Source organism: Myxocyprinus asiaticus, chromosome 3, assembly GCF_019703515.2.
Source record: "Myxocyprinus asiaticus isolate MX2 ecotype Aquarium Trade chromosome 3, UBuf_Myxa_2, whole genome shotgun sequence".
In the NCBI taxonomy this organism is placed as follows: domain Eukaryota; kingdom Metazoa; phylum Chordata; class Actinopteri; order Cypriniformes; family Catostomidae; genus Myxocyprinus; species Myxocyprinus asiaticus.
This window is the reverse complement of record NC_059346.1, coordinates 51,006,754-51,021,775: the sequence shown is the minus strand read 5'-3', so window position 1 is coordinate 51,021,775 and position 15,022 is coordinate 51,006,754. Positions and strand designations below refer to the sequence as shown.

At 38.9% G+C, this 15,022-nt stretch overlaps 1 protein-coding gene across 3 annotated transcripts in view; it reads left to right on the top strand.

The window, feature by feature from the left end:
- The window catches only part of LOC127428335 (ras GTPase-activating protein 4-like), a 79,516-nt gene that overhangs the window by 37,821 nt on the left and 26,673 nt on the right, over positions 1 to 15,022 (top strand). For 2 of the 3 annotated variants that reach the window (XM_051676668.1, XM_051676677.1), the window contains 4 exons: positions 598 to 730; positions 4,037 to 4,116; positions 4,210 to 4,344; positions 6,652 to 6,743. In XM_051676668.1, the coding sequence (XP_051532628.1) occupies positions 637 to 730; positions 4,037 to 4,116; positions 4,210 to 4,344; positions 6,652 to 6,743 (401 nt within the window). In that variant the 5' untranslated portion in view covers positions 598 to 636. Of the gene's footprint in view, positions 1 to 597; positions 731 to 4,034; positions 4,117 to 4,209; positions 4,345 to 6,651; positions 6,744 to 15,022 lie in introns of all 3 variants that reach the window. The other variant, XM_051676663.1, reaches the window with a different exon arrangement.

The following is a 15,022-nucleotide window of genomic DNA, read 5'->3' as shown; positions in this document are numbered from 1 at the left end:
GTTATTCATTTTATTAACCTAAGCCTCTTAAAGCCAGAGTTATGGAGAAGGGGCATGATATATTACATTTATCCCAACCTTAGGCTCACTGTGTGTGCACATGTTTGTGTGCATGCTGAAATACAGTAACATTATAGAGAGTGTCAGACCTGGACCATTATACAAATGAACAGGGTTTTAAGGGACAGAAATTAGAGTTTTTAGTGAAGGGGCAATATTTGTCCCCTGGAATTGATATTCAGGGACATTTTTAGCTTTCTGATGGCATATTATTCCTTATATATAATTTGTCATCCCTTTATGGCAAATACTTCAATTGAATTTTAACTAATGAATCATGATTTGTCAATCTAAACAATTATGGTTGTTACATATCAAATCAAATGAACATCAAATACAGAAGAAGTTGTAAATAATTGCACACAGTATCATAACACAATTAATGCTCTGCAAGAATGTTAGATCATACAGCTCTCTACTGTCTACCATCACAGCAGATTTTAGAGTGACTTGATTTTGATTTTAGTGTTTTTCATATTAACTACACATATGAAAATCCCTAAGAGGCATTTTCTACGTTTTTCTGTGTGTGTTTAGGTGTAGACAGGTGGATAAGCCTGACAGAGATCGACCCAGATGAGGAGGTACAAGGGGAGATTCACCTGCAGATATCAGTTCTGGTTGATGGAGATATCCCACGAAAGCTTTGCTGCCAAGTGCTGGAGGCGAGGTAAGGAGCTATGGGGAGCTGAGCTTCCTCAGCAGCAAATGATTTCTGACGAAAAATTATGCTAAGGTTTAATTAGGGTTTAGGAATTTGAACAAAGACCTAGATAAAAGGATAATAATATTCTAATTGTTCACTGTTTGTGCTACAGACATAAATAATACTTTAATGCATGCAGCTTGTTGAGAAAATGTGCACTATTACTTTTCTAAGCGACCGGACCTATAGGCAAAGAAATTCTATAGATTTACACTGAAGGAGGTATCCGAGCCATATCTAGATTACTTCTGAAATATAATCCGGTACTGAATACAAAATACATGACTAAAATTGTAATCAGTAACATAATCTTTTAGATTACACTTTTAAGTAATCCAAGCTGATTACTGTTGGAGTACTTCTGGATTATTAATTTTCTTCTGTCTTCCTGAAGAATGGACCGAAGTGCATTTGCATAGTTTAAAAGAACAACGTTGCATGCGACCGACATCTATAAATTGTTTGTTTGCGATATGCGTAAAATGCACATTTTAAAATGTAATGTAATCCAATTACAAGTACTTGATTTTTGTAATCTGATTACACAATACAGATTACATGTAATCTTTTACTACCCAACACTGTCTAGGGATCAGAATATCATAAAGCTCTTTTGGCATGGGCCAGTAAGCAATCAAACACCCAGAATACTTTAGCAAATACCTAGCAATGTCCTAGCAACAGACAAAGATGATCCTAGCAACCACATAGCTACATGCTAAAACCACTCTGAACACCATAGCAACCCATAACAATGCCCTGGCAACCACCCACAACACCCTAGCATCGTGGCAGCGAGTTTTGCACAGGTTGCGCTACTCACATTTTTTTCCGAAAAGGTACAAATTAGGGCTGTTAATCGATTAAAATTTTTAATTGAATTATTACATGTACATGTTACATATTAATTAATCGAATTAATCACAATAAATTGCATAAATATTTGCTGAGAAAGCCCCTCAAATAACAATAATTCAATATTGTGACGAGGAGGAGGGCGTGGCCGGGCCGTGATGGAGTGCAGCCAGCACTGATTCAGCTGATCAGCGGGAGAGCGAGATAAAGGGCAGCTGGAGGCACCGGTTCGGGAGAGAGAGAGACGCACGTGGCCGCATTGCATGTGTGTCTGTGTTTGTTTATGTTTGTTTTAAGTTAAGTTTGACATTAAAACTTTATGTTGACTGTTCTGCTGGTTCCCGCCTCCTCCTTGTCCATCCTTTATACGGTTACAGTGGTGCCGAAATATGGGAGGGAGGAGGGATGCGCTGCCGCAGAGTCCTTGCCGCTGCCATCCGCCAGGAGAGCAGCCGCGGCCGTCTGCCTGGGGACTGAGGGGTCGCTGCTGGCTGCCAAGAGCCGGAGGAACCATGGCCGTCTGCCGAGAAGGGGAGGAGCAGTTCCGTCCGCCAGAGGCCGGAGGACTCGCTGCCGTCCGCCAGGGGAGGAGCGAGCTGGCGTCCGTCAGAGGGTGGATGAGCAGTTGAGGAATTGACAATTGCGCGTCTGGGAGCCGGCGAGCAAGTTCTTCTCTCTCTCTCTCTCTCTCTCTCTCTCTCTCTTTCTTTCTCTCTCTCTGTGTGTCTCCGCTTGCCCTTTCCCTCTCCCCATGCCTTCCCTCGTCTCTCCCCTGGGTTCGCAGGAGGTGGAGTGGACCACCGGCTGACAGAACGGCCCCAAGGGTAGCGTCTCCCCTCCAGAGATGGGGGGGGAGTTAGTCAGACTGGTGGCGCCCCAGCCTGAATTGGGTGGGGGAGGAGGGTGACGAGGAGGAGGGCATGGCCGGGCCATGATGGAGCACGGCCGGTGCTGAATCAGCTGATCAGCAGGAGAGCAAGATAAAGGGTAGCCGGAGGCGCCGGTTCGGGAGAGGGAGAGACACATGCGGCCAAATTGCATATGTGACTGTGTTTGTTTATGTTGGTTTTAAGTTACGTTTTTCCTCCTGTCCCATCCTTTTACTGTTACATTGGTGCCAAAACCTGGGAAGGAGGAGGGGTGCGCTGTCAGAGAGCCCTTGCCTCTGTTGGAGGTTCGCGAAGCCGAGGAGGTATGGTACGGTGGTACTGGAGCGGTTTGCTAGGAGGCGGAGGAGCCCGCTGCCGTTCGCCAGGAGATGGAGAAGCCGCGGCCGTCCACCAGGGGGTGGAGGAGCTTGCTGCCTTTGCTGCCTGCCGCCTGGAGTGGACGAGCCGCTGCCAGGGGCGGAGGAGCTCACTACCGGCCGCCAGGAGCTGATGTCCAGTGCCATCGCCCGGCGTCGCGGAGGACCGCTACCCAGCTGGTCGAGGACCAGGCGACAGTGTGTCCGGGGACCGGCAAGCCACTTTTTCTCTCTTTCTCCTCTCTCTCTCGAACTGGTGTCCCGGCCGCTCCTTTTCTCTCTCCCACTGATTAGTCAACTCAGCGCCAGGTGTGCGTCATCACGGCCCGGCTACGCCCTCCTCCTCATCACAAATATATAATGATTAAATAATTATAAATAGTTATATTTAAATTATAAATAAAATATATATTATAAAAAAATAATAATACAGATAATTAAAATTTATTACTTTTTGGCACACAAGTAAAGCATTAAAAAAGACTAATTCAAAAAGTGGCTTTAGAATGCAATATATTGCTTATTTCCATATTATTGAACATAAGCCTATCATTGGCCTACAGTTCATAGCAATCCATTTTGCAACGGTATTCGTTAATTAGTCTGAGATTTATTATAAGGGTTTGTTTAAGGATGCGTCAATGTACACCTGTGTCAGACAGATACTTTTGGAGCGTCTCGGTTGTGTCGCAACCTTTTTTTTGCTCGCAGTGTCAAGGTAAACGAAATTTGAAACTTAGAAAAACACATCTTGAGATCCCTTGAGTTTTGCTTACTGCTCCCTGGAGAAAACAGGTGGCACTACAAGTTTGAATTGCTCAGACATAAGGAATATTCCTTATTATGGTCTGGGGACATGTTTAATTGCGTACATTTTTTTACACGTTATTTTTTATAGAATTAATCGCACCGAATTAATGCATTACTTTGACAGTCCTAGTAAAAATTCAATCGAGTTATGTCTATAGTGCACAATCATTATGCATTTATATTGATCCATGCTCTAAAACCTTTAATATGGTTTTGAACTATCAACAAAAACATTCCATCAGTGTCAAGCATGAATCAGGCATTAACTCTTTGAAATTAGAGTTGAAGTTTTTATCTTCCCAAGCTACATTTGGATTTGTGTCTTATAGCTTTATGTTCTTTTGTGTTTGTGTCTAGAGATCTTGCAAAAAAGGATCGCAACGGGGCCTCTGACCCTTTTGTCAGAGTGAGATACAATGGCAAAACATATGAGAGTGCGGTAAGGACATATCTCTGTACATTTCCAGCTTCATCGGCTACACAGTTATATCTGTTTGTCTGTTACTGATGACCGCAGCTCTGATTCCTGCAGGTAGTGAAAAAATCTTGTTACCCTCGCTGGAACGAGAGTTTTGAATTTGAGCTGGATGGGACGTTGGCTGACAGTCTGTTGAGTGTTGAGGTGTGGGACTGGGATCTAGTCAGCAGAAATGACTTCCTGGGGAAGGTAACTACACAGAATAAACATTTCCTTTTGCATAAGATTGTTAGTTCTGGAGTTCTTTGTGTTTTGCTGCAAAATTCTGCGTTAGTTTAACAAAAAATGCTGAACACTCATATGATCAGTAAGACACTGTGCTAAAGAAATAGTTCACCCAAAAATGAAAATGTTGTCATGATTTCCAAACCCATATGGCTTTCTTTCTTTCATGGAACACAAAAGAAGAAGCATAACAGAATGTCTAAGCAGCTCTTTTCCATAATGCGGACTGGTGCTGTCAAGCTATAAAAATAACATACATAAACATGAACATAAGAAGTATGATAAAAATAGTTGTGCTTTATATAAGTCTTCTGAAGTCATACTGAAAACCCATCCTAGTACTCATCTCATTCATGCTCAGGCACATTTGACGTCAGTGATGTTAAGCATCATTGGTTCTCACATCTCGTCAATAACATAAAGTCTGGTGCAACGCGTCTTTGTGAGCCATATTTGAATTTAGTGAGAACTATGATGGAGGAGAGAATTTTTAGCAAATAACTGATTAAAGGGATAGTTCACCCAAAAATGAAAAGTCTCTCATCATTTACTCACCCTCATGCCATCCCAGACGCTTACACCAATCAGCCACAACATTAAAACCACCTGCCTAATATTGAGTAGGTCCCCCTCGTGCCGCCAAAACAGTGCCAACCTGCATCTCAGAACAGCATTCTGAGATTTACATTTATGCATTTGGCAGACACTTTATCCAAAGCAACTTACAGTGCCCTTATTACAGGGACAAACCCCCTGGAGCAACCTGGAGTTAAGTGCCTTGCTCAAGGACACAATGGTGGTGGCTGTGGTGATTGAACCACAACCTTCTACTTACCAGTTCAGTGCTTTAGTCCACTATGCCACCACCACTCCCAGATGAGATGATATTCTTCTCACCACAGTTGTACAGACCGGTTAGCTAAGTTACTGTAGACTTTGTCAGTTCGAACCAGTTCGAAACAGTCTCTAGAATTTACTCAGAATGGTGCCAAAAGCAAAAAACATCCAGTGAGCGGCAGTTCTGTGGACGGAAACGCCTTGTTGATGAGAGAGGTCAACGTAGAATGGCCAGACTGGTTTGAAATGACAAAGTCTGAGGTAACTCAGATAACCGCTCTGTACAATTCTGGTGAGAGGAGTAACATCTCAGAATGCTGTTCTGAGATGCGGGTTGGCGCTGTTTTGGCAGCACGAGGGGGAGCTACACAATATTAGGCAGGTGGTTTTAATGGTGTGGCTGATCAGTGTATGACTTTCTTTCTTCTGCTGAACACAAACAAAGATTTTTAGAAGAATATTTCAGCACTGTAAATCCATACAATGCAAGTTAATGGTGGCCAGAACTTTGAAGCTCCAGAAAGCACATAAAGGCAGCATAAAAGTAAGCCAAATGACTCCAGTGGTTAAATCCATGTCATCAGAAATGATATGATAGGTATGTGTGAGAAACAGATCAATATTGAAGTCCTTTTTTTACTATAAAGCTTCACTTTCACTTTCACATTCTTCTTTATTTGTTTGTTTTGACGCTTCACATTCTTTGTGCATATCACCACCTACTGGGCAGGTAGAAGAATTTATAGTAAAAAGGACATAAATATTGATCTGTTTCTCACCCACACCTGTCATATCGCTTCAGAAGATATAGATTTAACCACTGGAGTCATATAGATTACTTTTATGATGCCTTTATGTCCTTTTTGGACCTTCTGAGTTCTGGTCATCATTCACTTTCATTGTGAGGACCCAGAGAGCTGAAATATTCATCTAAAAATCTTTGTTTGTGTTCAGCTGAAGAAAGAAAGTCATACACATCTGGGATGGCATGAGGGTGATTAAATGATGAGAGAATTTTCATTTTTGGGTGAACTAGCCCTTTAAATGAATGGACTAATTTTATGTGTTTTTTTTTTTTTTTTTTTGTAGCTTGACAGCACTACTCTGAACATTTTACAAAACATTTTCTTTTGTTTACTTTAAGCTTGAGCAAATTACGATAAAAGTTTCAGACTATTAATGTAATATTTGCTTTAAATATTGCCATTTCATCTTTTTTAGCATATCAATTCAGTGTAGCACTTACCCTGAAGTTACCTAAATAATTCAAGCTTAGTCACTGTTTCATAACATTACATTTGTGCCTTCTGTCTGACAGATGTTCATTGTGACATTGCCCCAATAATAAATGCGGCAATAGCTGTCTTAAGCTTCAGTTGCTTTGACAGCTAATTGTCACATCGACTGATGTGTACTTCTTATGTTTTCCTTCAGGTCCTGTTTAACATCAACAAGCTTCGGTCTGCACAGCAAGAGGAGGGCTGGTTTCGCCTGGGACCTGACAAATCTAAACACAGGGAATATGAGTGAGTGTACTCGGAATTGCAGCAACTATGCACTTTGTCTAAGCAAACACTGAACTTTTGTTGCCACAGCAACAACTATTCACCCTTAAAGGTTGCCTGTGGCAGAGTGCATTAAGCAAATGACACAAGGACAATGGGGCTTGGATAATAAAACTATAATATTGTGTCAACAGATGGGCAATTTGACGTGGACATGAGCTTTTTTCTCCACGTCAACATTTGGCTACACTACGATTTTAATCAGTTAATTTAAATGGTCCTGCGTTGTGACAATGTAATTTTTAAAGTACAAATGTTCTGTGTAGTTTTTCAATGACTATGAGGTCATGAAATCTGTGAACAACAATAAAATAAGAAACATGCTCATTTTGTGCATACTAGTACTGAAAATCTCTCTTTCTGTAATTTTGGAGGCACAACATCACAAGACTGAATAAATGAACATTGCAGTAGTTCAGCATGAGCTAGTTTAATTAGTAGTTGGAAGTAAAACTTCCTCTTACTTATTTATATGCTTAAAAATGTCTTCTTTCCTTCCTGTGTCCTAATTAGCAATTTTTTCTTGGGTCCCCAAGAGAATAGCCATTTAAAAATAGATTTTGTGAGTCACTCCGTAAGACTTAAAAATTGGTGACAAAACATTACAATAAGGTTTTATGTTTATTTCTAAAATATTAAAACACATTTGAATAGATAATTTTAAGATCACAGACAAACTCAAATGTTCTATGATGTTCAGCCAAATTATGCAAATATTAGAGATTTGATTGGCCCTCCCAAAGGAAAATTTTATTTCTCAGAGTTTGCTCTTTTATAGCTCAAAAGGGTTAATTGACCTCTTGTTGATGTTTATTTGAGTCTTATATTTTTCTCTTAAAATTCTTTAGGAGATATAAAAATAGAAACATATGAGACTGTTGACATAATGTCATAGTGTAGCTCTATAAAAATTAATCGCTTAGCTCTGATAATTCCTTCTTGGAACAATTTGATGAGAAATGTTTGAGTCATATTAAAATCTCTGATCACAGTCTGAGACATTGTTGAGATTTCTTCTGCAACTCCAGAGACGTGTGAGATTACTTGAGTCTTTTTCTCTGGAGAAATTTGACAAGCAGGAACAAATGACTCCACTTGCTCTCCATTTAATCTAATTTCTGTCAAGAGATATTCATTGAGATATTAAAGAGATCTCATTTTTTATTTTTCTTCCATATGTCCAAATGTCCAAATATGGAATTATTTTAACGTTAGAGGATTGTTCCTCTCTCTTCCTTTCGTCTTTCACTGTTACGTTTGTGTGTTTTTGTCCATGTGTTGACAGGAAGTGCTAATCCTTTCCCTGGCTAAATCCTGGGATTTTTTCTGTTCATTCGTTCTATCTGCCCCTCCACCCGTCCCTTCTCTCCACCCATATGAGATCATTTGGCCACATGGATGGACAGTGTGGATTATATCTAAAGCTGGCACAGGAGGAGTGGGATGGAAAGGCTTATGTAAAAACTCTAGTAAGGGGGATTCGTTCGGGCAATGACAAAAGCGATGCATTATCAGAGCACATGTATGGCTAGATTAAGGGAGAGAGTTTTTTTGGGGACACAGAGTGTCAGTGTGACAGAGACTTGTGTCTTCATGGGACAGACAAGTCATTGTCATTCATTCATGCATTTGACATTGATTGGGTAGAAGACCTTGCTACTGAAATCATTTATTTTTTTCATTAATTCACTTGATTTGATTAGGCAGAAGACATTGATGCTGAAATCATTAATTCATTAATTAATTAAGTCATTTATTTGACATGGTTGGGTAGAGGACCTTGCTGCTGAAATCATTCATTCATTCATTCATTCATTTGACATAATTGAGGAGAAAACCCTGCAGCTGAAATCATTCATTCATTCATTCATTCATTCATTCATTCATTCATGCATTTCACATTGATTGGGTAAAAGGCCTTGCTGCTGAATCATTCATTCACTTGATACAACTGGACAGAAGACCTTGCTGCTGAAATCATTCATTTTTTCATTTGATATTGATTGGGTAGAAGATCTTGCTGCTGAAATCATTCATTAATTTATTCATTCACTTGATATGATTGTGGAGAAGACATTGCTGCTGAAATAATTCATTCATTAATTCATTTGGCATGTTTTGGTAGAAGACCTTCCTGCTAAAATTATTAATTTGTTCATTCATTTGATATAATTAGACTGAAGATCTTGCTGCTGAAATCATTCATTCATTCACTTGGTATGATTGGACAGAAGGCCTTGCTGCTGAAATCATTCATTCATTCATGCACTTGGTATGATTGGGCAGAAGACATTGCTGCTGAAATCATTAATTCATTCACTTGACATGACTAGGTAGAAGACCTTGCTGCTGAAATCATTAATTCATTCACTTGACATGACTAGGTAGAAGACCTTGCTGCTGAAATCATTCATTCATTCATTCACTTGGTATGATCGGGCAGAAGACATTGCTGCTGAAATCATTAATTCATTCATTCATGCATTTGACATTGATTGGGTAAAAGGACTTGCTGCTGAATCATTTATTCATTTGACATTGATAGGGTAGAAGACCTTACTGCTGAAATCATTAATTAATTCATTCATGCATTTGACATTGATTGGGTAGATCTTGCTGCTGAAATTGTTCATTCATTCATTCACTTGATGTGATTGGGCAGAAGATCTTGCTGCTGAATTCATTAGTTTATTCACTTGGTATGATTGGGCAGAAGACATTGCTGCTGAAATCATTCATTCATTCATTCATTCATTTGACATAATTGAGGAGAAAACCCTGCAGCTGAATTCATTCATTCATTCATTCATTTGACATAATTGGGGAGAAAACCCTGCAGCTGAAATCATTCATTCATTCATTCATTCATTCATTCATGCATTTGACATTGATTGGGTAAAAGGCCTTGCTGCTGAATCATTCATTCACTTGATACAACTGGACAGAAGACCTTGCTGCTGAAATCATTCATTCATTCACTTAAGATGATTGGACAGAAGACCTTGCTGTTGAATTCATTTATTAATTAATTCGCTTGGTATGTTTGGGCAGAAGACATTGCTGCTGAAGTCATTCAAAAAGTCATTCATTCATTCAGTTGATATGATTGGACAGAAGACATCACTGCTAAAATCATTCATTCATTCACTTGATATGACTGGACAGAAGACCTTGCTGCTGAAATAATTCATTAATTCATTCACTTGGTATGATTTTGCAGAAGACATTGCTGCTGCAATCGTTCATTCATTCATTAATTCATTCATTCATTCATTTGATGTGATTGGGCAGAAGACCTTGCTGCTGAAATCATTCAATAATTAATTCACATGATCAGGGCTGTATTAACGCACTGGCTGCAGGGGGACTCCCAGGAGGAGGGGCCCGGTTGCAGCATCTGCCACCGTATTCTGCCCAGTCTATGTTCGCAGGAGGACGTGTATGTAAACGTGTTCAGCGGGAGACGCTGCTGTATACACAGAGACGGTGCGCAACAGCTAAACTCGTCCATGTAATGCATGGTCATAGAGTGACAACGTTCCGCCTCGGGATTAAACAAACCTACCATTTTCTTTTTATAAAATGTTCCGCAGAAAATGTTTTAGAGCGGTTGTAGTTGAATACTTGGATTGCATTTTAGTGTTACTTTTAGATTATTCAGTTAGAAGTCTAAAAACATCACGTATCAAAATGATATTGAAAATGTATTACAAAAATTAATAACCAATTATAATTAATATAGGCCCATAGCAGAGCTAAATCTATGTCACTTTAAACTGTCCATAGACTGTTACTAACAATTTTTCCACTGTCATGGAAAACATGGAAATGTCAGAGGCTTTCCAGGCCTGGAAAAGGCAAGTGAATATTCATTTTTCTAGCTATGTTCAGCTGAAAAACTTTTAATTGGTTAGAAATTAATTTTTGTGACTTTTAAATCCTTATGCAGTAATCATGAATAACTGGAAAAGTAATGAAATTTCAATGGTCAAAAGGTGAAGTTAACATATATTTTTTTATATCGACAACTTGATGTTCATTGTAAAACAAAAAAGTAGGTTTTTACACTATTTTATATTAAAAATACTAAAATATATATACTAAAGACAAGTAAGAACTATCATAACATTACTAAACCTTTTAATATATACTTGAATAATATATAATATTTAAAATATATAAAAACCAGAATGATTTTAGCTGCTCTGAAAATGCAGATGTTCTGCCGTCTGTTCCTGCTAAACAGTTTTTACTTTTTTTCCAGTCTGACCAGATTGAAAACAACAAGATGGGAATTAAAATGTCATAGCCAATCCTGAACAAAGGATTATTTCACAGTAGCTTTCCACATGCAAGAATCTTTTCTGAGTCGTCTCATCATGTTCCTATATATATACATATATATATTTCCCTCATCTGAGCTTATTTTCATGCCTCGCGAGGACATCCTTGAAGTAATTAGTCATCTTTTCTCAGAAGTTTGTTTGGGTTATTTTACTCATACTGATGTCATTCTGAAGAAAAGTTTCCCATTAAGCTCTTATAATCTCTCGCTCTCCTCGGGTGATCCGCTCTCATCTCAGTGAACAAATCAAGCTGTTGTTGTTTTTGTTTATTTTCTATCTTTCTCCTGTATTCGCTCCCTCACCGCCTTCTTCCTGATTGGATTTTTGACGGTCCACCATCTGTTGCCTGCTGTTCAGTGACTGGCACTCTCCACACACACATACTCCCGTCCAATTCCCAGCTCCCTTTGAGTATTACTCCTCTTTACAGTGAGAGCATGTGGTGTATAGTTTGATTGTATGTACAAAGTAAAAAAAATAAAATATTCATACTAAGATAATCTCTGTTACAAAACATTGTTTAGATGTTTTTAATCACTCCACATTGTGTTTAAAGCTTTAAAGGCATCATATCGTGAGGAATCAAATTTTCCTTGATCTTAAATAAGAGTTTGATGTGCAATGAAAACATACTGTAAATTTCAGAGCTCAAAACTTCCTCCCCAGTCTAAAAAGACCATTTATTTTAACTAAGCTGCAAAAATGACTCATTCTGAAATACATGAACACACAACCACCCAAATTCCACATCAACCTTCAGTGTACAGAAACTTGGAGTGTACAGTGTACAGCCACACCCAGTCACGGTGAAGCAGGGGCAGACTGGCCATAGGAAGAAACAGGACTGTTCCCGGTGGGCCGGCCACGAAACGGGGCCGATCGGGTGGCGATAAGCGATATGCCGAAGGGGGCCACGATATGCAGAGAAGGACATTTAAGAAAAGGATGGGCAAGTCTAAATACATTTTTGTGGTTATCAACATGATGCCATAAATGCTGTCAAATGAGCTTAACTTATACTGAACCCGGAATATTCCTTTAATGCATGTTCCTAGTCTTTTTATGCACAATATATCAGTTCACGTTATTACATAGTAATAAATGTTACACCTTGTCTGTACCGGTTATGAGAATTGCGTCGTGTCACGTCGCGTCAAAAGCAGATAGATCCCATTATAATCATTGAAGCTATCTACACTGGAAGCATCCATTGCGGCGTCACATCGCGTAGCATCGACAGTAAGCGGATGCACCGCTGCAAAGCTGCTCAAGCCACTTTATCATCCCGTCTGAAATAAAATAATTTTTCTTACCAAATATTATATGTTTGAATCTTTTTCCATGAATTTTGTTTGTTACATATTTAAATAACTCCTGACTGCTACATTAAAGCCAGTTTGTGATGTTTCTGGTCTCTGGTCTACTTATTTTAAAAATATTTTTTGTCTAACCACGTTAAAGCTGTTTAGCTTTAGCAAAAATAACATTACATTAATAATGATATAATAAGTAAATATTTAAGGCAGTGGATTTCCCTTGAAAATAAAGGTTATTTTGCCTGTTTAACCCTTGTTGAAGTCTACTCGAGCTCACAGTGCTTTCTGCACATCATTTAGAATGTTCATTTTGGCGCATCCAATGTAGACAGGGTGTCTGCGTTCGTAAAATTGTCATCAAAATGTATACAAGTTTCCTGTTTAGCTAGTGTCTTTTTTTAACACCTCCATTCTAACCACGTGGCTCAATACCATAACAAACACCTACTTTTCGTGATCCTATATTGTTTTTAAATTTTTTTTTTAATGGATAATTTTGAATAATGGATAATTTTTTTATTTTGAAATACGTCACATAATAGAAGTAAAATGGGGTTGTGAACACTGCTTCACATTGACTTTAATAGTTTGTGTGGCACATTTCTTCCCATATTGTTTTCTGAACAATGTGTCACAATGTAATGCAGACTTTCCAAAGACAGGGTCTCCACGGGTCCTTAAAAAGTCTTAAAAAGTCTTAAATTTACTTTTTAAAATTTAAGGCCATAAAAAGTCTTAAATATCTTAAATAAATTACAAAAATTCTTAAATTTCGTTTGCTGAGGTATTAATTTTTGGGGCGTGAATAGAGGAAACGCTTGAAACAGCAGAATCTGGGGGAGTACGGTGACGCCATGCGAAGGGCAGACGTGTGAGAGACAGGTCTGCGCACTCCGCCGAGTGGCTGGAGTTTGTTTTGTTTTGTGGATTAACACTTTTCCTTAAAGAAACTTTTGCATTGACGGAAGATCACTTTTACAATGAACGGATGACCGCAAAATATCTACATGCCCACACAAAGGATGTCTTTTATAAAGTTGGCGGACTGTGTAAATCATGGGATATACTTTTATGCGGCCTCCGAGTGAATTGTCTCTTGACCGTCCGAGGAACCGGGATGCGTGTTTTGTTTCCTTTTGTGCTGGTTCCGCCTAGTGGTTGGAGCTTGTTTTGTTAAATAACAGTACTTCGGGACAGTTATGGATGAATCTGTCAGTTCCTTGTGCTTATGCCTCCTGTTGGCTGGAGTATGATTTGTGGAGTATTTTTGTGGGACATTGGAATGATTATGTCATCTGCTGCACTCATCAGCTGGCTCACTGAAGATTTGTTTGTCTGACCGAGGAAACTGAATGGCTTTATATCGGCTGGAATTTGTTTTGTGAAGGAACACACCTTTGAGACAGTTCTGTGAATGAATCTACACGTTCTTTGTGTTTATTCTGCCTATTGGCTGGGGTTTGTTTTACAAAATATTTGATGTTATGTAATTTCGCCTTACAAATTTGTGAGGCAAAATTGAGCAATCCGATGGCAAAGTTGTCGCGGGGACTCTCGTAGGCATACATGGACTGTTTGAGTTTAAAGGGATTGACGTTGGTTGGCGCTGTCGTGCGCGGGGTTAATGCACACTTTTTTATTTTTTCTGTTTGTTTTGTTTGGGGCTTTATTGTTGTATTAATGTTGTTAAGTTAATTTTTTCTTTTATATTAAAATGTCAAATGTTAATATGAGTAGACGATCTCTCTCCACATGGAATGTGAATGGGTTGGGGCACCCCATAAAAAGAAGGAAGGTTATTTCTTTTTTTAAACGTAAGAAATATGATGTAGTGTTTCTTCAAGAAATGCATCTCTCCCCGCAGGAAGCTGAAAAATTTGGGAAGATATAGGGTGGACATGTTTTCTTTAGCGTTGGCTCAAGTAAGAGCAGGGGAGTCATTATATTGGTAAATAAACATTTACAATTCAAATTTCTCAAAACAGTTTAATGAAAAATTAGGAAGAGTCATCATTGTTTTAACAGAAATTCAGGGGCAGAGTCTGATTTTGGCTAATATTTACACACCTAACGCTGATAATCAGGGCTTTTTTATAGATCTTGAAGGGATGTTGCAAGCTGCTGGCACCCCTCATGATATAATATTGGGAGGAGACTTTAATCTTTTGATGGACTCAGTCCTTGATCATAGTGAAGCAAAAGTGTGTAAGCCCCCTAGAGCAACATTGACGCTTCACAGGATGTGTAAAAATCTTGGTCTTTCGGATATCTGGAGACTTTTGAACCCGTCCGGTAGAGACTATACATTTTTTTCATCAGTCCACAAGATTTATTCTAGAATAGATTTTTTTTTAATATCCAAATCTCTCATTTCATCTGTTGTTGATTGCTCAATTGGAAACATTTTAGTCTCAGATCACGCCCTGGTGAGTTTAGAGGTGTTGCCACATATAGAGAAAATGAAATCATATAGTTGCCACTTTAATGTATCCCTTTTGCAAAATCCTGATTTCCAACAAATGTTAAAGACTGAAATCAGTGTTTATATGGAGACCAACTGGTCCTCGGTATCCTCTGT